Source organism: Pelmatolapia mariae, linkage group LG20 (genome assembly GCF_036321145.2).
Source record: "Pelmatolapia mariae isolate MD_Pm_ZW linkage group LG20, Pm_UMD_F_2, whole genome shotgun sequence".
Lineage (NCBI taxonomy): Eukaryota > Metazoa > Chordata > Actinopteri > Cichliformes > Cichlidae > Pelmatolapia > Pelmatolapia mariae.
Window position 1 is genome coordinate 33,178,587 of NC_086244.1, and position 22,090 is coordinate 33,200,676.

Sequence of the window (22,090 nt, forward strand, 5' to 3'; positions counted from 1 at the left end):
ATATACATACCAGTCTTACCAGCCCAGAAACGATCAGTGACATTACTGGCCATAAGGAAGCCCGAAGCTTCTAACACTGTCATTTTCTCTGCCTCTCTATCATCCGCACCACCATCTCTCATCTCTCCTATGCTAGTGACAGTTATAGAATTTCATACCAAGAGGATTTGTGATGCTGATACCCACTGGTTCTGTGCCTGTAAAATGATGTGCTGCGTTTCTCTTGCTTTTGCGCTCTCTTTCTCCCGCTCCCTCTCTTCCCTCTACCTCAAGGCGTTGGCTATGCTGCCAAAACTTGTATCAAAGCACTACAGCTAAGAATCTCCCTGAGCACATGTGCTTGCTTAACTTCATAAATCTTCATGAGCTGAGTTGTATGACTTTGAGTTCAACAGGGAAAGTCCAAGGGTAATAGCACATGGTATACAGCACATCTACTTGTACATCTAGAGTTTAGGGTTAAATGTATATGTGTGCTAGCTTACTGCATCGCCTAGTTGTGATTCATTGTACTTTGTTTTTATTGTGTTTTAGCTATAACAATGACTTTTAGTCAGCTTAGCTACCTACAGGTACATGCATTACATGCGAATAACACAGGCACGCAGACATAGGGAACTGGCTGGTTAGCTAAATCCCAGGTAGCTTACACTTTTGTTCCCAGGCTCCTAGCCAGTGTGTGGGCTAAATGGAAATGCCCTGTTTGCTTTTCTTTTGGGAAGCCTCCAATGGTTGAACAACAGGTCCATGTCAATTATACTCCAGTTGCTCTGGACCTCTGTTTGCAAAACCAATGCTCATTTGTAGCCTTTTTCTTTTGTGCATTGCCCGTGAAACTCCTCTTAGTGCTTGCCTCAGTAGAACAGTTGAATGACCACCTCGGGGGGGGGGGGGCAAGAAGAATTAGCTTTGGCTTTTATACTCTGACAATGCAAAGACAGGATCGTAAATGTGTCACTAGTGCGTATTCAGCTTCTTTAAATATAAACATATCCCATAATATAGCAATTCATGTTGCTTGTTCTGTGTTTTCTTCTATAGCTTTAAATCTCACATCATCAGTCTTTCATGGTTTCATTTGCCTCTTTTCTGTCACCCACGAAGAGGTCCCAGAAAACCTCCCCAGAAGCTGCAGACAAGCTTGTTGTTAGCAGTGACAGTGACTTCCAGCCACATGCCTCTGTGCTGATGATGTTTTAATGTCATCCCGTTTCTGTTCTTCCCTCTTTACTCAAGTTATGGGCATTGAATATTTACCCCTGTGAGAATCGATTACTGCTCTGTTGACGGTTGCCGCAGAGTATAACCTCTCATTAGAGCCGACATATGCTGCGCCTGGCGTTGCTGCCGATGCAAGCTGTTTTTTCAATGACATCTCCCAGTGTTCCAATGGCGTTGTGAGCAAGATCTTACAACACTGCCTTGAAGTGAAAGTTGTGGGGAAAGAACTGCTATTATGTTGGATGGCAGATAGTACAAACTTAGAGATGTGGCAGTGTAATTGCTGGTTGGAACATAATACATATATATATGTATCCATATATGGGGCTGAACATACAGAGTTCAAATTTGTCCTTTTTAAGTTTTGATAAAGTAAAGGCCGTAGCCTCCAGTACAACTGGCTGATTGGTTGCTCGGTATACTTGTCCAAGTTCTATTGGTATTTGCCACTGCTACCTTTGTAAGGAGCAAAGGAGCAAGTGTGGAAAAACAAGTCACTATTTGGCCCACCCTGACAGAGATGGCTGTGTTTTTATTCAAAGTGATGGACAGAAGGTTGCGTGTAAACGCTTTGTCGTATTTTTTGTTTCATATTGTGACACATTTTTTTTCTGCTGGCAAAGTGTCAAGACTGCACGAAGACCAGTTCAACCCCCAGACTGCTACTATAGCGGCGTGCTCATATAATAGATGCAGTGGTTATGTGGTTTAGCATTCTCTTGCTGAAATATACAACACTTTACTTGAAAAATATTTTGTCTGGATGGGAGCACATGTTGTATAAATCTCTCAGCATTGATGATACCTTTCCAGATATGCCCAAATGTGCTATTGATCTTGCCTGAGCTTGCCATTCAAAACAAGCTAATATTTTTCTTAAAATCATACATTTTCTCAGTTCAAACACTTGATATGTTTTCTATGTTCTACTGTAAATAAAATTTGGGTTTATAAGATTTTCAAGTCTTTGTCTTTTGTTTTTATATACATTTTATACAGTGTTTGAACTTTGGTTCTGTTCAGAAACAGTCCATCCAGCCATCACTATTATTATGCAATTCAGGGTTGCGGAGCTGTCTTGGGGCAGGAGGCAGGGTAAATTGTGGACAGTTTACCAATCTGTTGCTCGGCTAATGTACAGAGACCGATAACTATACAGTTTCACGGACCATTTAAAATGACCAGTTAACCTAACATGGATGTCTTTGGGCTGTGTGAGGAAGGCAGAGTATCTGGGGAGAACTTATTAGGAACTATTAGAACTATTAGGAGACAGTACTAACTATCACACCGTTATTGTATGAAGAGTAATTGTTATATTATTATTGATTATTGATGGTAAACGTATCTCCTGTAAGCAAGTGATAATAGAGGCAGGATCTTAACAACACCGACGAGCAAAGAACGCTCCACCTGTGAATTTGCACTAGAAAATGACCTAAATAAGACTCAGTATAGCTACAGCAGTATCAGTCAGAACACTTGTTACTATTTTATCTTTAGTTGAGCTTGTTAAAATGTTCAATGTTCAAATGTTCAATCAGTCACGGCTGTTCTTTTTAGCTCTGACTACATTTCGTCTGTAAATCTGAATAATTGCAAATTGAATATGGGAGGTATTTGCTCTATGGGGATATGAAGTGGGATTTTTTTTTTGGTTCCAGAGACTGGACTGAAATCAATTTGGAGTTGTATCAAAGCATTGGAGCGTATGAAAAAGGAATTCAAGCTTGAACTGGAAATTCATCATGAACAATGTCCATATTTGGATTGCTTTTAGACTGGGGACTGCGTCTTTAACCGCAATGCAGATTCTACAGTATCACGGTGGGAGGGAACTTGGGTGAACATGATAGAATATGCCCCCCCCCCCAAACCCAAAATGTCTTGTTATACAACTTGGGGATAGGTTCAAAAGAAGTTCATTCAAAGATGAGGCTTTGATTTGGGAGTTAAGGTTGGAAATAAATAAACTGAGTGAAAGTAAAGTTTTCAGTCCATGAATACTGAATGACATGCATCTAGGGATGTGGGATATTTTTACTTTCTCAGCTCAGCCAGTGTTTGTTGTTGCTAAAATATCTGTCTGAATTCCAGCTCAGCAAACAGAGTAAATGCTCAGTGAGGAAATGTGCACCATCATTACTGAGAATAAGGGAGGATTTGGATTAAAACAGATTGAGTATTTTAAAATTTCATACAAGTTTCTCTAAAATTCTTCATTGGAAGCTTGTTGATCAAAACGGTTTCCTCAACAGTTCTGAGCTTCTATGTTTAGGCTTTGAACAAAGGGAAATATGTCATTGTTGAATTTCTTCCAACAGGGAGTTTCTTTTTTAGCAGAGACACCAGTTTGTGAACCACACTATTCTGTAAGTGTCAGCTTCCTTGTTGATGAGGCAAAGACTAGTGGGTGTAGCTACAAGCAGACAAATAACTAAACCAAACCACAGATAGACGAGTACCTTCACTTCCCATGTTTTACATTTGTATTCACCAGTGTTTGTATTTGGAAAAGAAGTCATTTAAACTCACCGTGCATAGAGATAAAAGCGATGTGGCCGAAATAGGAATGCCTCAGAGGCTTTGAATTTGAATAAATGGCTCTGTGGTGGCTGATAGCTGGGTCTAAAGATGAACAGGGTCTGCCTCAGTAGGCTGGGAGAAATTGGTTCTATATTTCAAGATAGCTCATGTCTACTTATACCATTTTTTTTTTCTTTTGATGCCGTCATGTCCTTCTCTATGGTTTTGAAAAACAACAGGCTTTATTGTGCTCAGGGACGAATGGATCAGAGAGAATTTGTGGGCCTCTTTATCTTATTCAGGCCTTTGTGCATGTAAATCAGTGTGGCTCTGCTGTAGGTAGGCTGTTATTTCAAATTTGAATGACTGTCCCTTCTGAACTAGTTAAATAAAAATACCAAGGTCATCCTCACCTGCATAATCCTATAGAGTTTCTTTATCAGGGGACATTCCCTCCTCTTGAATGTTAGATTTGCCAATCAGGTATTCTGGTCAGGATGTTTGGCTCATTCTTTTTAGAGACTTGCAATATGGAGACTGACACAGATGTGCTTGGAGTGACCACAGAGAATCCGAAGATGGTAAATGGTAGAAATTTTGAAGTCTTTTTAAAATAAAGAAAAACATCTAACAAGATGTATGCTATCGTGATTGGAACGAAGGCAAGCAATCTGTTACAATTACAAAGCAATTAAATAAATCAAAGAAATAACTTGTGAGCAACCTGTACAGCTGTTACTGTTTTCCTGTCAATATTATTCAAGAATGAAACTTGATTGCATGTTGACGTATTTATTCTGTGTACCATGTGCAGGGCTTGCTGGCTTGTTTGTTTGTTTCTTTCTCTTTGTACTTATGTGTCTTTTATTTCTTGCCATATGAAGTGGCTATTAATAGCCATATTGATTTCATTCACAGTGATCTGAAGTGAATGCATACCAGGTGCACACTAAATATCTCTGTACTGTGTGTTTTATGTGGTATGGTATTTTTTTCACTGTTTTTTAAATGACTTAATGACCTGGGGAGAGGGAAGCCATGTGCCTTAAAAAAAATCCTAGTCAGAACAACTATGTGTAGAATTGCTGTGTAGTCATGGCAACTTTCAATTTGTTTTAATGGTGTACTTTTGTAAGGAAATCATATCAACCTGGTGGTAAATCAGTTTCTTGTTTTTAGCTGTTTATTCTCAGTGTTCCCTGGGATCCCGGTTTCATAGTCCAAATAGTAAATATGTATTTTGTTCCTAGTTTGATTATCCTTGTACTGCAGTAACTCAAATGACAGCAACATTTGATGCTTCAAGCTGAAGTAAGTACCAGGGGATTGTACACCATCTGTACTTGTTTATAGGTCATTTCCCTGAAATGATTTTCAACATACGCACACAGTTTAATGGCTATTATAACTACATATGTCATATAAACCATCTTGAGCTTAGTACTGTCTGCATTATGCTTTGACTTTGTGCTGAAAATGGAACATACATCTAAAAACATGTATTAAAGTTGCTTGCTTGCCCAGTTATTATTCTCATTGTTCTGTTACTTGTTACACTTATTACATTAATATTCATAACTTTTTGGAACAGTTATTATGTAAAATACATTTTAAAGCAAATGTTTATTAATATAGTGTTAATGTAAGCACTAATTTGCATACAGTATTTAGTGTAATTTACTTTAAAACCATGTGTTGAGTCATGAAGTATAAGGAGGACAAAAAATGTTGGGGTACCTTTCACCTGCAGATGCCACTGTTCATCAGCTAAGTGATTTGAAAGTTTTGTTGTCTTCTTTAAGCAGTACAGTTTAGATCGCAGATGTCTGTGATTGACAAGTTGCTGCCATTGTACCATGTTATATAGAAATTTACACCTTGGATGCCACACATAGGTTAAAAAAAACTATTAAACAAAGCAAGATGATGATGGCCAGCACTTTCCACAAATCATTGGCCCTGTTATTTTCATTTTGGCTTAATTTTGGATCTTTTTTTACTCCCTGTGTTTCTTTTTCTAGGTACTGTATGTCCATACGTCTTTGACTTTACCCAGCACACTGTTGGTTCTGGAGTTGGTGTCATTGTCACCCAGACCAGACTGCTCTCATCAGGCTCTGGGACGAGGCTTTACTGTCCTGGAGCTTTTCACCAACAGGCCAGACACCCCAGCTGCTGATGGGGAGAGAAGGTGATTAGTCCATTCTTAATTCCTCTGCCAAAGGATTAATGAACTTTCTCATGAAGAGAATATTAAAGAGCATGTGTATTTAGAGTGAAAGTGTTTCTGCCAGAATATTATCCAGGGACTTAGAGTTCACCTAGTTTGCTTGGTCTTTCAAATTTTTAGATCAGTATTCATGTGTAACATATAGATATGGCTTTTTACTCCATGTAGACCTACTATTGTGTGTAAGGTGTTTAAATCAACTAGGGTTTGCTATGTTGGTAAGTAGTAGAATTATATGTAGCCTGTGTGTTTTTGTTGTGTGGGGATCTATAGGAGTTTTCTTTACGTGTGAAGTCATGGGTGTTGGTGTTATTTTATGTCCTAGGCTGAATCTACATCACGGATCACCAAGAGCCTTGATTCACCCCCTAATAAAGGACACTGTTGACTGTAAGAATACTTTATTCATACTATCTATTTATCAGGTGTATTCACTTTAGGTATTTTTTGCTAGAATACTCTGGCATGAAAGCTGCTAGGACCACAGTGCATGTGGTCTTTAGCAGTATTTACTTCCAGGCCAGTGAATCTTCCTGTTTTTTGACGTAAAACTTTGACACCCACTTAATTTTTAGCTGGGGTTAGGGTTAGAGAAACGGCTGTCAACCAAATGTTTTGAGCTGAACAGTTTTGAACTTTGCTACATTACAAAAATGTGAGCTGTTCAAAAAGTGCATTCTGCCAGTGATTCATTTGCTGCTCATACTATCTGAAGGGATTATGTCATCAGGTGTAACCTTTGGAAAGTTGAATCCATTATGGTAGTGGTGACCTGTTCTGTCAGTTTTTTCTTTGTACAGAGTCAATCTGCATACATCTAACTCACAAAACTAAATGCTCTGTACTATGAGCTACAAAATTCAGGGAAGCAAAATAAAATAGTTGCAGTAGTTATTTTAGGTCAGCTAAAGTGACACTGTGATACTAAAACTTGACTGATGACTAAAGAAGTCTTTGGTGGGGAAAATCAAACAGTTGTTTGCAGTTGGTGCTAGAATAAAAGTTTACAGCTGATAAACAGTATAATAGAGAATGACAACCAAATGCGAAATAGAGATCAGAGATATAGTAATTATAGTGAGATGATGGGACATCAGGAAGCATTGTGTGGGCCCTCTGCCATGTAAAGTGACACAAAGATGTGTCATTTGTCAACTAGTATTTGAACTTTTTTTTTTTTAACCAGGTACCATCGCATAAAGAAAGCACTTTGGTCAGCTTACATGAAAGAGGGTGTTCAAGAGAGAAAAGGCAGTGACAGATAGCCACACGTCATACTGTAATGATGATAAAGATTTTTTATGGCCTCTCAGAGCTTGAATCTTGTTTAAAAATAGTGATCATGACGCAAACTTTCAAAAATATTTTCCATTTGGTCGATCACATCAAAGTGCCACAAAGGTGTGTGTGTAACAAACCAAGAACAAGGACTAGAAAGAGAGGAACACTTTACAGCAGAGGCAGTAGAGTTATAATAATTAAAAAAATATATACAGTTTTTTTTAAGCATGTCATTTTTGACAGATTACAACTCCGAGGTCCATCTACAGTAACATCGAGTAATTGACATGAATCATTTTCAAGGACAGTGCTCAAGCTGACAGTTGTTTTATTAACATAACATCAAGCATTACATGGTAGAATCCTCACTCAAAGACTTTAAGGACCATGGGTCACAGAAGGGTGCAGCTGCACCTTTGTGCAAAAGAAGGGCAAGCTCCAGGATTTCCTTCTGGTGAAGCCACTCCTGGCAGGCTTGGAAAGTCCTGTTTTAAGATGCTTTTGCCAACTTTTGATCCTTTCCCCTGGGAGAAATGTTTCCACTTCAAAACTGTTTTAGTGCTAATGGAAAAAGAGACAGATTAAATAAATTCTAGGTACATTATGACATATTGTTTTATAACCCTATCCTTTTTTAAATTGACAAAGAGAAAGTCTAACACAACCTGATTCCCAGAGTGGGCATTTCTTAGTGTAGACGATCTAGTCATCAATTTTGCAAACTTATATAGGCTGACAGAGGCATCCCCTACCTGATGTTAGAGAGGAGAGAGGTGTGATGTAAGGGGGTTTCTGACACCAGCAGTTGTACCGACCCTAAAGCCTGCTTAAGCCACACATTTGAAGCAGACAAGACCTTCATCACCTTGAAAATATTTTCCCAGGTAGCACTTGGTCAGTGGGTTATTGACTATATGACCTCGATGTTTTCTTTTAAGGCCATTTTTTCCCCTTTGAGACAAAGTGCAGGTTTTCGCTCCCTGGTAAAAGCTAACAGTTTTGGTTATCCGGTTTACCTTAGATTTAGAGTTGTTTTGGATAATTCTTGAGTTTTCTGCTAAAGCACTGGGTTGATCTAGAATTGTCTTTGATTGACTTAAAGCCAAGGCTATGAATTACAAAACAGACGTGCCTCACAGTATGAATAACACGGTGCCCAGTGAGAGCCAGAGTTCCTGTCTTGGCTATCATGTCACATGAATATTAGAAAACCTCCTCTCAAACGGACTGTTATGCTCTCTGAATTATTAAACATAAGCCTGTTGTTTAGTGGAAAGTTGCTTCTTTCTTTTAAGAGCCATGTTGCTGCTGCTTTTGCTGTAGTTCTTTTGTGTCCAAAGCCTTTTTTCTTAACTTTTAATAACTTTTAGTTTCATCCACTGTGACAGAGACCCACGGTCCCTATCTGCTGGGTGACATGGAATACTTAGGAGTGGTTTTATTATTTTATTTTATTTTTTAAAGAAGTGTCTAAAAAAAATTTGTGCAGAAGTGAATTAAGCACGTTCTTATAGTGGCCATTTATGTCTTATGGTGTGGAAGAATTATAATGAGAAATCATTCCCTAGAGGATGTTTCTTTTTACCCTTCATTCATTAGCAATTCCACATTATGTAATTTCCCTGACTTTGTTTTTGAAAATACTGTGGCTCTGGAGAGGGATAATATCTTTTTTTATGTCTTGATGTGTTGCAAATGAGTCTGGGGTTAAAAGTTGAATTGAATAAAAGTGAATGAATTTAAATAAAAAATGGCTGGATTTCCACACGTCTGCTATATTACAGAGATAGCAAGCATTATAAACCCTCTAATGCTTGCTTGATAGCAACCATTAGAGGGTGTTTCCTTAAAGTAATTATAAAAGCTGCTAGCTTAAGGGCTCACACATTTTAGTCCAGAAATGACCACACACAGCAAACGTATCACTTTCCCATCTCTATGCACTCTATGCAGTCTTGTGAAAAAATAATAGCACACTTACTGGTTCCATTAGGAATAAAAGGGTAAGTAGCAGGCAGGTGTTGCTATATAGATACACTTGATTAATTGATCTTCAGTAAGTGTGACCATCTGAATAAAATAAGTTCTGACAGCCTGCTGGTCTGGAGCGCAATGCTACAGTTTTCTCAGAAGTGGACATCCCAGCAAATTCACCCCAAGGTCAGTTTGTGCAATGCTCAGAAATTGCAAGAAAACCCAAGAGCTACCCCAGTTAGGATGTTAAATGTTAAAGTTCATGACAGTGCAATTAGGAAAAGACTGAACTGTAATAGCGTGTTTGGAAGGGCTGGAGGAGAACAGGAGAAATCCTGTTCTTTCTAAAAAAGAATCTGGCAGCAAAGTTGTATCTCAACAAAAGACTTTTGCAACAGTGCCACTTGGACAGATGAGACCAAAGTGGAGATGTTTGGCCATAATACACAGTACCATGTTTGGTGAAAGTGAAACACAGCATATCAGCACAAACACCTCATACCAGCTCTCAAGCATGGTGCTGAAGGGGTGATGCTTTTAGGCAGTGTGTGATTTTTGGGAAACCTTATCAAATACTTTTATCAAAATAAAAAGTATGTCGTACAGCTCTCTCCATGGCCTTTCATCATATATCATATAGTTAATTTGGTGTCTTTTATTTTTTTCCAAGGTCAACTTTGACCTTGGGAGCTAATGATCAAGGTCAAGGTCAAACACTTAAGCCAACAGAGGTACTCATGCCCCCAAGGCCTGGTATATTGTTTTGAAGTTTGAAGATGATCCATGAAAAATTGTGGATAGTATAAAGCTTTTCACATTTGGTGTGTGACCCTGACCCGATTTTCCCCAAAATTAAATCAGCTTTAGCTGTTATGGGTTTATACCATCACACAAAATTTGAGCATCATATCTTTCCTATCTGTCAGACAGATAGACGGAAAGACAAATGAACAAATGGAATTACGTAGTCTCTCCCTTTGGGGGAGAAAAAGAGATGAAAGGGCTAAAAGCTTAAAAAAATTACAATAAACAAAAAAATCTGTAGTATTTTTTCTCTTGTCTATTGATGTATTAAACCTTGTACTGCTTCCATTTATGTCTTTGTGATTGTGTGTACTGTGTAAATACTGTGTGAACCTGCCTTATTCAAAAACATCAAGAAAACTTTGATCCATCTATATACAATAGACTTAATTTTCTTTTTTGAGGCCACCACTTGTGCTTTATTTGTAGGCACACTCAGCCGGACAAGCATTCTTTCCACTGTTTGCGGGGCAAAATGCAGCCTTTATCAAAACAATCTACTGAGAATTGTCTGCTAAATCACAATATAAAGCCTTAAAATGAATCAGTAGCAACTTGTTTCCTTTTTGCAATTTTCATGGGAAAATGCAGTTATGTGGTTCTTCTCTACGTAAAAATAAAGAGAGTGAGTGAAGCGTACATTTGAAAATGGACCCAATCAATCTCAAATGTCAGCAAATTCAAGTTCATGTGCTTTTGGACAGGAGAAAAAGAAATGGGATTTAAGGTTGTGACAGATTTCTATAGCCACATTCAAATGACATTATGGTCACGCTACGCTTTTACTTGACCAACACACTATTACTTTGAGTTAATTAAAGAGGATTCATTTCTTTAATATACAGTGGCTTGCAAAAGTATTCGGCCCCCTTGAACTTTTCCACATTTTGTCACATTACAGCCACAAACATGAATCAATTTTATTGGAATTCCACGTGAAAGACCAACACAAAGTGGTGTACACGTGAGAAGTGGAACGAAAATCATACATGATTCCAAACATTTTTTACAAATAAATAACTGCAAAGTGGGGTGTGCGTAATTATTCAGCCCCCTGAGTCAATACTTTGTAGAACCACCTTTTGCTGCAATTACAGCTGCCAGTCTTTTAGGGTATGTCTCTCCCAGCTTTGCGGCGACTGAAATTCTTGCCCATTCTTCTTTGCAAAACAGCTCCAGCTCAGTCAGATTAGATGGACAGCGTTTGTGAACAGCAGTTTTCAGATCTTGCCACAGATTCTGGATTGGATTTAGATCTGGACTTTGACTGGGCCATTCTAACACATGGATATGTTTTGTTTTAAACCATTCCATTGTTGGCCTGGCTTTATGTTTAGGGTCGTTGTCCTGCTGGAGGGTGAACCTCCGCCCCAGTCTCAAGTCTTTTGCAGACTCCAAGAGGTTTTCTTCCAAGATTGCCCTGTATTTGGCTCCATCCATCTTCCCATCAACTCTGACCAGCTTCCCTGTCCCTGCTGAAGAGAAGCACCCCCAGAGCATGATGCTGCCACCACCATATTTGACAGTGGGGATGGTGTGTTCAGAGTGATGTGCAGTGTTAGTTTTCCGCCACACATAGCGTTTTGCATTTTGGCCAAAAAGTTCCATTTTGGTCTCATCTGACCAGAGCACCTTCTTCCACATGTTTGCTGTGTCCCCCACATGGCTTGTGGCAAACTGCAAATGGGACTTCTTATGGTTTTCTGTTAACAATGGCTTTCTTCTTGCCACTCTTCCATAAAGGCCAACTTTGTGCAGTGCAGGACTAATAGTTGTCCTATGGACAGATTCCCCCACCTGAGCTGTAGTTCTCTGCAGCTCGTCCAGAGTCACCATGGGCCTCTTGGCTGCATTTCTGATCAGCGCTCTCCTTGTTCGGCCTGTGAGTTTAGGTAGACGGCCTTGTCTTGGTAGGTTTACAGTTGTGCCATACTCTTCCATTTCTGAATGATCGCTTGAACAGTGCTCCGTGGGATGTTCAAGGCTTGGGAAATCTTTTTGTAGCCTGAGCCTGCTTTAAATTTCTCAATAACTTTATCCCTGACCTGTCTGGTGTCTAAATCCAATCGAGAATCTGTGGCAAGATCTGAAAACTGCTGTTCACAAACGCTGTCCATCTAATCTGACTGAGCTGGAGCTGTTTTGCAAAGAAGAATGGGCAAGAATTTCAGTCTCTAGATGTGCAAAGCTGGGAGAGACATACCCTAAAAGACTGGCAGCTGTAATTGCAGCAAAAGGTGGTTCTACAAAGTATTGACTCAGGGGGCTGAATAATTACGCACACCCCACTTTTCAGTTATTTATTTGTAAAAAATGTTTGGAATCATGTATGATTTTCTTTCCACTTCTCACGTGTACACCACTTTGTATTGGTCTTTCACGTGGAATTCCAATAAAATTGATTCATGTTTGTGGCTGTAATGTGACAAAATGTGGAAAAGTTCAAGGGGGCCGAATACTTTTGCAAGCCACTGTAACTTATTACGAGATTATGGCATACAAAGCAAGGGGGGAAATGCACTTAACATGTAATTTTTTGATGCTAGAAAACTTTAAGTTGGCATATTTACAGAGCTACCCATCCATTGATGTGAAGAATATCAGTTATTTGAAAACTGTCACCTAAAACCACTGAAACGTAAATGTGAGCTTTTACACCCCACACATACAGTAAATTGTGTTCTGTGTATGTTTATATAGAAAGTAAAGGTTAATGGATGTATTTAAAAGTTTCACAGTCTGTTATTGTCACGGTGAGTTGTGTGGCTGTCAGCGGCTGGACCCACGTGCAGGACTCGGAGACAGAACATTAACTTAAACGGCAGCTTTATTGCTCGTGAGACACGCTTGGCAATACATAAACAACAACTTAAACTAACTAGACTGCAAATGCATATGACTTTAACCTGAAGGTAGACGACCATGAATACACACACAACAAACGTGGAGGACGCAACAACAGGCAGGGAAAAACACATGGCTTAAATACATACTGAGGTAATTAGGGAATGTGAAACAGGAGGAGAGCACAGCTGGGACTCATCACAAGACAAGGGGAGGCGAAACTCAACACACTGACATAGAACACAGACTTTCAAAGTAAAACAGGAAACTGAACAGAAGTAACAGAACCACAACCTAAGAACTAGAACACAAGAAATGCCAAGGAACTAGGGATACTAGCGACAGAAATCAAAACACATCATGAAATCAAGGAAAACTAATACAAACAGAAAAACACTGAGTCCACAGACTCAGGACCGTAACAGTACCCCCCCTCTAAGGGCTGGCTCCAGACAGCCCAAACCCGAAAACCAGAAAAACCAAAAACAACCCTAACCAGGGCGGGCGGCGGGGGTCCAGGACGGAGGGACCAAGTCCAAAACAAAAAGGGCACAGGAGCACAGAACAGTCCCAAACAGAATAGGCGTCAAGACATCAAAACACCTAGATCCGGAGGCCGACAACACAAAAGCCCATCGCTCAACAGTTCAGGGGGCCGGCCATGCACACAGCAACAGCGACGATAGGCAAACACTTCTGGAGGCCGACCGTGCATCCGGCAACGGCGGCGGCGAAACGAATCAGGAGGCCGACCACTTGGAAGGTAGTGGCGGCCACTGAGCAGGTCCGGAGGTCGGCCGCGATGCCAGCGGCGGCGACGAACCCTGTCCGGAGGTCGTCCTCGACGGCCATGATGCAAACTCGGAGGTCGTCCTCGACGGCCATGATGCAAACTCAGAGGCCTGGAAAGCGGCCGGCAGAGGCGAGGCGGGACAGGACGAGCTGGGCCAGACGAAGGCGGAGCAGAAGCTGGGCCAGACGAAGGCGGAGCAGAAGCAGAGGCTGAAGCTGGGCCAGGCGAAGGCGGAGCAGAAGCAGAGGCTGAAGCTGGGCCAGGCGAAGGCGGAGCAGAAGCAGAGGCTGAAGCTGGGCCAGGCGAAGGCGGAGCACAAGCAGAGGCTGAAGCTGGGCCAGGCGAAGGCGGAGCACAAGCAGAGGCTGAAGCTGGGCCAGGCGAAGGCGGAGCACAAGCAGAGGCTGAAGCTGGGCCAGGCGAAGGCGGAGCACAAGCAGAGGCTGAAGCTGGGCCAGGCGGAGCACAAGCAGAGGCTGAAGCTGGGCCAGGCGGAGCACAAGCAGAGGCTGAAGCTGGGCCAGGCGGAGCACAAGCAGAGGCTGAAGCTGGGCCAGGCGGAGCACAAGCAGAGGCTGAAGCTGGGCCAGGCGTAGGCGGAGCGGCTGCGGAACCTGAGGGCGGCGGAGCGGCTGCGGAACCTGAGGGCGGCGGAGCGGCTGCGGAACCTGAGGGCGGCGGAGCGGCTGCGGAACCTGAGGGCGGCGGAGCGGCTGCGGAACCTGAGGGCGGCGGAGCGGCTGCGGAACCTGAGGGCGGCGGAGCGGCTGCGGAACCTGAGGGCGGCGGAGCGGCTGCAGGCGTGGATGATGATGTGGGTGACGGCTGAACAGCCCTCCCCGGACCGCCAGCCGACGGAAGGATGTGCTGTCTGGGTCTTCCAGGACCCTCAGCTAAAGAGGTGTGGTGCTGGGTGGGCTCCTCGGACCCACCAGCAAACGTGGCATAAGGCTGGACGGGCGACTCCGGCCCTCCAGCTGACGACACTTGAGGCTGGACGGGCGACTCCGGCCCTCCAGCTGACGACACTTGAGGCTGGACGGGCGACTCCGGCCCTCCAGCTGACGACACTTGAGGCTGGACGGGCGACTCCGGCCCTCCAGCTGACGACACTTGAGGCTGGACGGGCGACTCCGGCCCTCCAGCTGACGACACTTGAGGCTGGCTGGGTTCTCCTGAACCCCCAGCTGACGAGACATGAGGCTGGACGGGCTCCTCGGGCCCTCCAGCTGGAGCAGATACAGGACCAGTGGCCATTGGGACCCCTGGCTGCATAGGTAGCTGAATTGGTGCTTGCACTAATTGCTGAGTTACCGGCTGGGCGGTTGACTGAAACAGAAGTTGTAGTGGTGGTCGTGATGATGGTCGTGCTGGGTGTAGTGGTTGTTGAACTTGCAACAAAGCGGGTAACCGACTCTCAGCAACTCCTCTCCGGGGAACAGGGATGGGTACTGGGCCCGGCCGAACATCAGCCATCCCCACCTGAAGAACAGATACAGGTCCAGGGAAGAGCTGTGTTCTGGCTGCCTTACCCCTGGGGGCCGGTGTGGGTGCAGGAGCTAGCTGGACCGCCGCTGCTTCCACCCGAGGAGCTGAAACGGGTGCAGGAGTCAGCGGGGTCTCAGTTGCCCCCACCCAGGGAACCAGAACAGGCACAGGCAACGACCAGGCACCCGCCATCCCCACCCGAGGAGCAGATACGGGTGCAGGGATGAGCAGAGCCATAGTCTGCCTGGGAACTGGAAATTGATGCGGAGAGCAGAGCAAAGGAGCTGTAACAGTCACAGGGAAAACCAGGTTTATGGTACCAGACGTGGTTCTAGAAAACCGAGACTTATGGCAGGCTGACCGTGGTAAGACTGCTACTCCAAAGTCGTCCAGGTTAACGTTAGCAGTTTTAGAAAAGATAAGTTCAGGGGCAGTCACAGGTGCTGGAGAAATCATACAAGCGGTGTCTGAATAAACTGGGTGTGAAGCAACGTTAAACACAGTCTTACAAAACACAGCCTGGGAAGTTGCACACACAGTGTCCAGGGCTAGTGGCTGAAAAGCATGGCGCACAGAGTGATACAGACAAGATCGGGGAACGAAGACTTTAACTAAAGCAACCAACTCTGCAGTATTTAAACCAAGTTCTTTTGCCAGCTTGTTTATAGCAGACGACGCCTTGGTGCTCTTAGCCTGGACAGTCACAGAATGCACAGTTTTAAAGAGTTCACAGTGAGTTACACAAACAGACTTTGAATTCGCATTCTCTGGGCTAGTGATTTGTAACTCAGGAGAGGTTATGGAACCATGAGGTTTATCACAGGCAGCCTCAGAATGAACTGGCTGGTGAGCCGCGTAACACATGGGTGAAGCAACACCAACAACAGTCTCATGAGGTGTAGCCTGAACAGCATAGATGGAACTTGGCTGGGAAATGGAACTGTCCCTGTTTAGTTTAGCAGTAGGAGAAATTGTCTGTTGAACAGCATTTTTAATGTCCTGAGTAAGATTATGATTGTCCAAGTCAGAAACTTCCACAACAGATTCACGTACATAATCTACATCAGAAAGCTCACTATTAACCGATCCAAAAACAGGTGACTCAGAATCAACACAACTCGGCTGAGAAGTGAAAACAGAAACCCCAGTCTTTTCAGAATGAAACCCAGAAACACCACTCTCAGTTACAGGACACAAAACTTCTTTTAACTCTGAAATAAGGTCATCTGATTCCTGAATTTTCTCAAACTTAGAAGAAACAAAAGAAAAATCATTAGAATGTTCAGAGTCCTGAAAGGCAGCCTCAGAGTCAGCCATCTTAGGATCATCAGTTTCTATCTTTACAGACTCTGAGTTAACAGTCAAAAAGTTAACTGACTCTGAATTTACTGGCTCAGAGCTTAAGATTCCCCGCGTGGAAGAGGCCGGGTGAAAATTGTTCTGTTCACTCACCATGTCCAGCTGTTCAAAGCAGGAACTGGACTCAGGTTGCGGTGAGGTACGGCGACGACGAGAACGCTGCTTTCTCTTGGAAACGGGAGCGACAGAAAAAACGGAGGGTGTCGGAGCAACAGTGACTGGTCCCTCATCCTCCGACCACATTCCTGCCAAGCACGAGGCAGGTGAGGGGTGGTCGGAACCAGACGTGAGGGAGGAAGGAGTCCGATGCTGCGACCTCGGCTGCTGCAGTGGGGCTATAGAATGCTCCATCTGCTGCGGCGGCGTGAGAGGGCTTGCTCGCTGCGACTGAGGCGGTGTGGATGAGGAGATGAGGGTGAATTGGGCCAGCTCCCGGGCTTTTACTGCCTCCTTAGCCTGGGTCAGTGAACGGCTGAACTCCGAGGCAACAGACAGCTGGCGTAGTTGAGGATTTCTGTCAAATATGGTTTGTATTGCATTCAGCCCGACTGAAAATGTCTGCAAATCTGAGGCGTGGCTAATGCGAGTCATCAGTCCGAGGATGCGAGCAAGGTCCACCTCTCTCTCGAGGTGAGCTGAGTCCGCTGGGTCCATGTTATGGTTGCGTCCTTCTGTCACGGTGAGTTGTGTGGCTGTCAGCGGCTGGACCCACGTGCAGGACTCGGAGACAGAACATTAACTTAAACGGCAGCTTTATTGCTCGTGAGACACGCTTGGCAATACATAAACAACAACTTAAACTAACTAGACTGCAAATGCATATGACTTTAACCTGAAGGTAGACGACCATGAATACACACACAACAAACGTGGAGGACGCAACAACAGGCAGGGAAAAACACATGGCTTAAATACATACTGAGGTAATTAGGGAATGTGAAACAGGAGGAGAGCACAGCTGGGACTCATCACAAGACAAGGGGAGGCGAAACTCAACACACTGACATAGAACACAGACTTTCAAAGTAAAACAGGAAACTGAACAGAAGTAACAGAACCACAACCTAAGAACTAGAACACAAGAAATGCCAAGGAACTAGGGATACTAGCGACAGAAATCAAAACACATCATGAAATCAAGGAAAACTAATACAAACAGAAAAACACTGAGTCCACAGACTCAGGACCGTAACAGTTATAACAACATAATTTTATAAAGATAATGAATGCCTAGTATGGCAGGTCTTAGTGCCAATATAACCAGTGGCTGTCTGCCTCTGGTTGAGTAAAATGGATGGCAACACAGGCAGCTGTAGCGATAGTGTTCTGCTGGACTTCAGCTGAGCTAATTCTGGTCAGTGAACTTGTGTTCTCAACTATGTCTGTTGTGTCGGTCTTTTTATTATAACTGTCAAATAATGTAAATTGGTGTTTGGTTACTTTTGTAGTCCTTATAAAAAGTCTGTACTCCACTTTTGGTGAGTGAAATTCTTGTTTTTTAACTATATGTCTTATTAACAATTACCAGATATGTCTGGCGATGCACTTATACAGTCTATAGATGCATCTTACTAACCAGGATTTCTAGCATAACTACGTCCTCTACCGTATGATCTAAGTATTGTGACAGTGATGAGCTAAAATTCAGGTTTCAAAACTGAGATCACAAACCAATATGAGATGCCACATGGGGCTTTGTCCATCTTCTGTATACAGTCTGTGGGGATTGCAAAACTGGGTTATTTAAATGTGAAGCACCCTACAGTGTTCAGTGATAAAATGAGGGGAGAAATATTATTCTGAAATGCTGTAGACTTATTTGAAACTCGTGATACTGGGTAAGCAAGCATCTTTTTTTTTCTTTAAGTGTATGTGAATTGTCTTGACATTTAGATTTTTTTTTTACTAGACCTCATACGCTTAAATTGTTACTAATTTTAGGCGTAGGCTTGGTGACCTTTATATCAGAAAACCAGTGGAGCAAAGATGCAGACAAAGCAAAAGATTAATATGACAAAAGTATTTTCACACCAGCCCAAGCTAGTTTGGCTTTAACTTCAACTTCAACTTTCAGCGCCACCTGTGGGTGAAGTACCTCAGTCATAATGTGATGAAATGTAATTCTTTTTTAAGAATTGTTTTATTCATGTTCTTCTGTTTTTTGCTGAACAAACACTGGCAAAGTAAATAAAAGACACTTAATTCCTGTCATATAATTGAAATGAACGTCAGGGTAAATTATCTGATAAATAAGGTCAGATGTTGGGAAAAAAAGACTAGTGCAGCCTGGCCTTATTAAAAGAAGACAAACAAAAGTGTTTCATGACTCTAAAAACATGACACCTTAGATAAACATATTTCATCTTCCAGCAGAAGATAAAGTTTGCTTCAATGGTTAAACATTGCTCTAGTCTATAAAACACAGTTCATATAAAAGGCATACAATTGAGTTTTTAGTAGTTTGAGTTTCATTATACAATTTGAATTGGAGAGAGCTTAAGACAGGAGAAAATGGTGGCAGCAAAGAAGTCAAAAACCCCCCATTTTCCAGTGCTGGAGTCAGGGTCAAGAGGCAGGAAATGGGAAAAGGAGGAAAAATGAAAGGAAGGAAGTTGCCGTGGGGCTTTTGAAAGTCTTAAAGGATAAAAGCATGAAGGGAGGCAGTATGCTCATTGGCCTGATCTAAGCTTCTCCTCTCAACCAACTGGGAAAAAAGGGGAAGACGCAGAGAGAAGAAAAACTGAAATGAGGATCGAGAGCTGCTCTGGGGACCTGTTAATGTGATGAGAGGACACACAGATGGTACATTGTGTTCACATTAGCATAGCCTTATTTGAAGCCATGATGCATTAATTTATTGTGTATGTCTGAGCATAAGGGGATAGAAAGGTTGTGTCATGACAGATTTTGTCAATTACACACTTAGAAATCCTATCTGTGGCCAAAAAGGAGGTTTTTCAGTGCTTTCAGCAGAGTTATTGCTGTAAATGCTACAGAAGTGTTTGCTTTCGTCACTGCTATGTTTAGTTTGCAATTAAACGGTGCTTTTTATCAGATGCAACTCCTTGAGGCTCAAATTGAGCTAGGTTGAAGTCATCATCATGGTGAGGTTTTTCGGCTGTTATATCTCTTGGTAACTGATTAAACATAGCACTGGTCGCAGCTACATCAACTTCCTCTAGATAGGCTGGTGCCTATTTGCACCAACAAGGTTGGAGCCCATCTAAGCTACTATAGGGCAAGAGGCAGGGTACACCCTGGACAGGCTGCCAGTCTGTTGCAGGACCACAGAGAGACAGACAACCATTCACACTCACGTTCACATCTATGGACAATTTAGAATCACCAATAAACTAAACCCCTTTGGACTGTGGGAGTACCCAGACGCAGACACAGGGAGAGCATGCAAGCTCTACATAGAAACGCCCCGGGCAGATGTGGAGTTGCTGCGAGGCAACAGTGCTAACCACAGCGCCACCATGCTGCCACCTGACAGTAAAAAAATATGTTATTATGACGTCTTTTTAAAATAAAACGACAGTGCGCATAATACAGTAAAGGCAATACAGACATTTTTCTCCGATCCCACCAGAAACCAACTGGGTTTCTGGTGGGATCGGGTCGTGACAGTGACCACTGAGCCGTACATTGTTGTGTGGATTTAAATGAGGCAGCAAAGCAAAGAATTTGCATCAACAGTTTTTTGTAATCTGACTTACTTGATGAATCACTACAGGCCTATTAGAATTCATTTTAAGATAAAATAAATGTTTTAAATTTTTAAGTATAATGTGAGTGGACAAGTACTGGCAGCTAATAGAACCTTTGATGTGAGGCTTGAGAGAGAAATTTGGACTTGCCAGATGACTTGGATTTGAATCTACTTACTTAGTTAATAGTCTGGGAGCTCAAATTACCCCCCAAAATACTCAGAAATTCCCTGCTGAATAGCTCTGGCAAATAGTCCTGAGTAATTAGCTATATCACCAATGTCATTATGATTTAATGCACACACATTAGGAAACTGTTAGATCTTGATTTAGAGTATACTCTAAATTCTGATAAAAGAAAACAAATTAAAAAAGTCAAAATAAAAGGAATTGGTTTCGACAGGTAAACCAGTAGCTCTGTAGATTTTTATCCAGTGTATCGCCTCCCTGCAGCAGTCCAGATGATTCAGATGTGCTAATTATTTATATATGTGCTAGTTTCTGCTTTTAGTTGTTAAATATTAAAGATTACAGCGTTTATGATTTATGCGTCTTCACTTGTCTGTTGTATTAAGTACCCATCTGTTTTAAAGACATCCTAGTAATCCTAATAGTAAATCCTAATAATCATATTGGTAATGATTTAGTACCTTGTCTTGTAAATACAGCCAGAACATTGCACTTATTAAAGAGAATTAACAAGGTCCCAAAAGCGATTGAGCCTCTTCTCACTCATCCCTTTGTATCTCACAGGTGGTCTCTACACCCTTGTGTACAATATTTCCCTCTTCATCATGTCTCAGACGACAGTATCTTTCCCTCCCGCTGGTAGTTACCTTAATAGCTCACCTCACAGTTGAGTGATGTCATTCATTACGCGCCTACTTCACACTGCTGAGTATTATATCGCTGTCGCTGTCACACCGTGATCTCTGATTCACCCTGAACCTGAATGCAGTACAGTTAAGCCTGATTTGTAGACACAAGCTGCTGCGGTACCTATTTATCATTCAGTTTAAGCAAATGAGCATCTTAAAAAACAAAACGACTAAAGTTGATCTGATGTTTCTTACACTCTTCCAATCAAAATGACATAGTTCAACTTGTACTGAAAAACTCTGTAACCTAACATTATTAATTATGTATTTAATGTAGTAAGTTTGATTCACTGCAAAAAATGAATATAAAGCCAGCAAATGTTAAACTAACAAGTGCCCCTGTATGTGCTTGACTTTCAGTAATGCCTAAGCTCTCATCTTTATTACTTCTTCTACACAACCTTCTCCCAAAACCACTACCTCTGTTTGATGCCGAGCCATTTTTTTGTTATTTTTTCCCCCCCGCTCTCCAGTTTCTCGGTTTCACATCTCTTGCCAAGTTGCTGCTCAACTGACTCTGCGGTACCACACTCTGCTGTAAGGAAATTTTGGGGTAGTTTTCTAATCTATGCACAGCATCTGACTGAAACCCAAGCTTGATGCATAATGAATAACAAGAAATAAAAGATGAAAAAGTTGCAGACACCTGGGCACCATCTGTGTCAAGAAAGTTCTGTGTTTCTTTTCTCTCTTCCTTTCTCTGCCCATCCTACTTTTTCCCCCCTCCTGTGTGTTCATGGTAAGAAACACCCTTTCAGTGAGAGCTGCTGTTGCCACTAAAAACGTCTGTAGAACAGTTGACACAGTACGACAATCTTAGAATTTTCCCCAAACCCCTTTTCTTCTTCTTCTACTTCATCTTTTTTGTTGGCTTTTGACATAAGCACTTTTTTTGTACTGGTAGAGAGAGTTAAAGGGTTTGTGTGGGATGAGTCATGGACAGGGAGGGGAGGGGAACACAGTGATATACTCCATCATCTTC

The 22,090-nt window shown here is 42.3% G+C and overlaps 1 protein-coding gene across 2 annotated transcripts in view; it reads left to right on the forward strand.

The window, feature by feature from the left end:
- Positions 1-22,090, forward strand: part of LOC134617980 (nephrocystin-4-like) — a 178,562-nt gene that overhangs the window by 18,370 nt on the left and 138,102 nt on the right. For both annotated transcript variants that reach the window (XM_063463095.1, XM_063463094.1), the window contains exons 3-4: positions 5,769-5,938; positions 6,303-6,367. In XM_063463095.1, the coding sequence (XP_063319165.1) occupies positions 5,769-5,938; positions 6,303-6,367 (235 nt within the window). The remainder of the gene's footprint in view (positions 1-5,768; positions 5,939-6,302; positions 6,368-22,090) is intronic.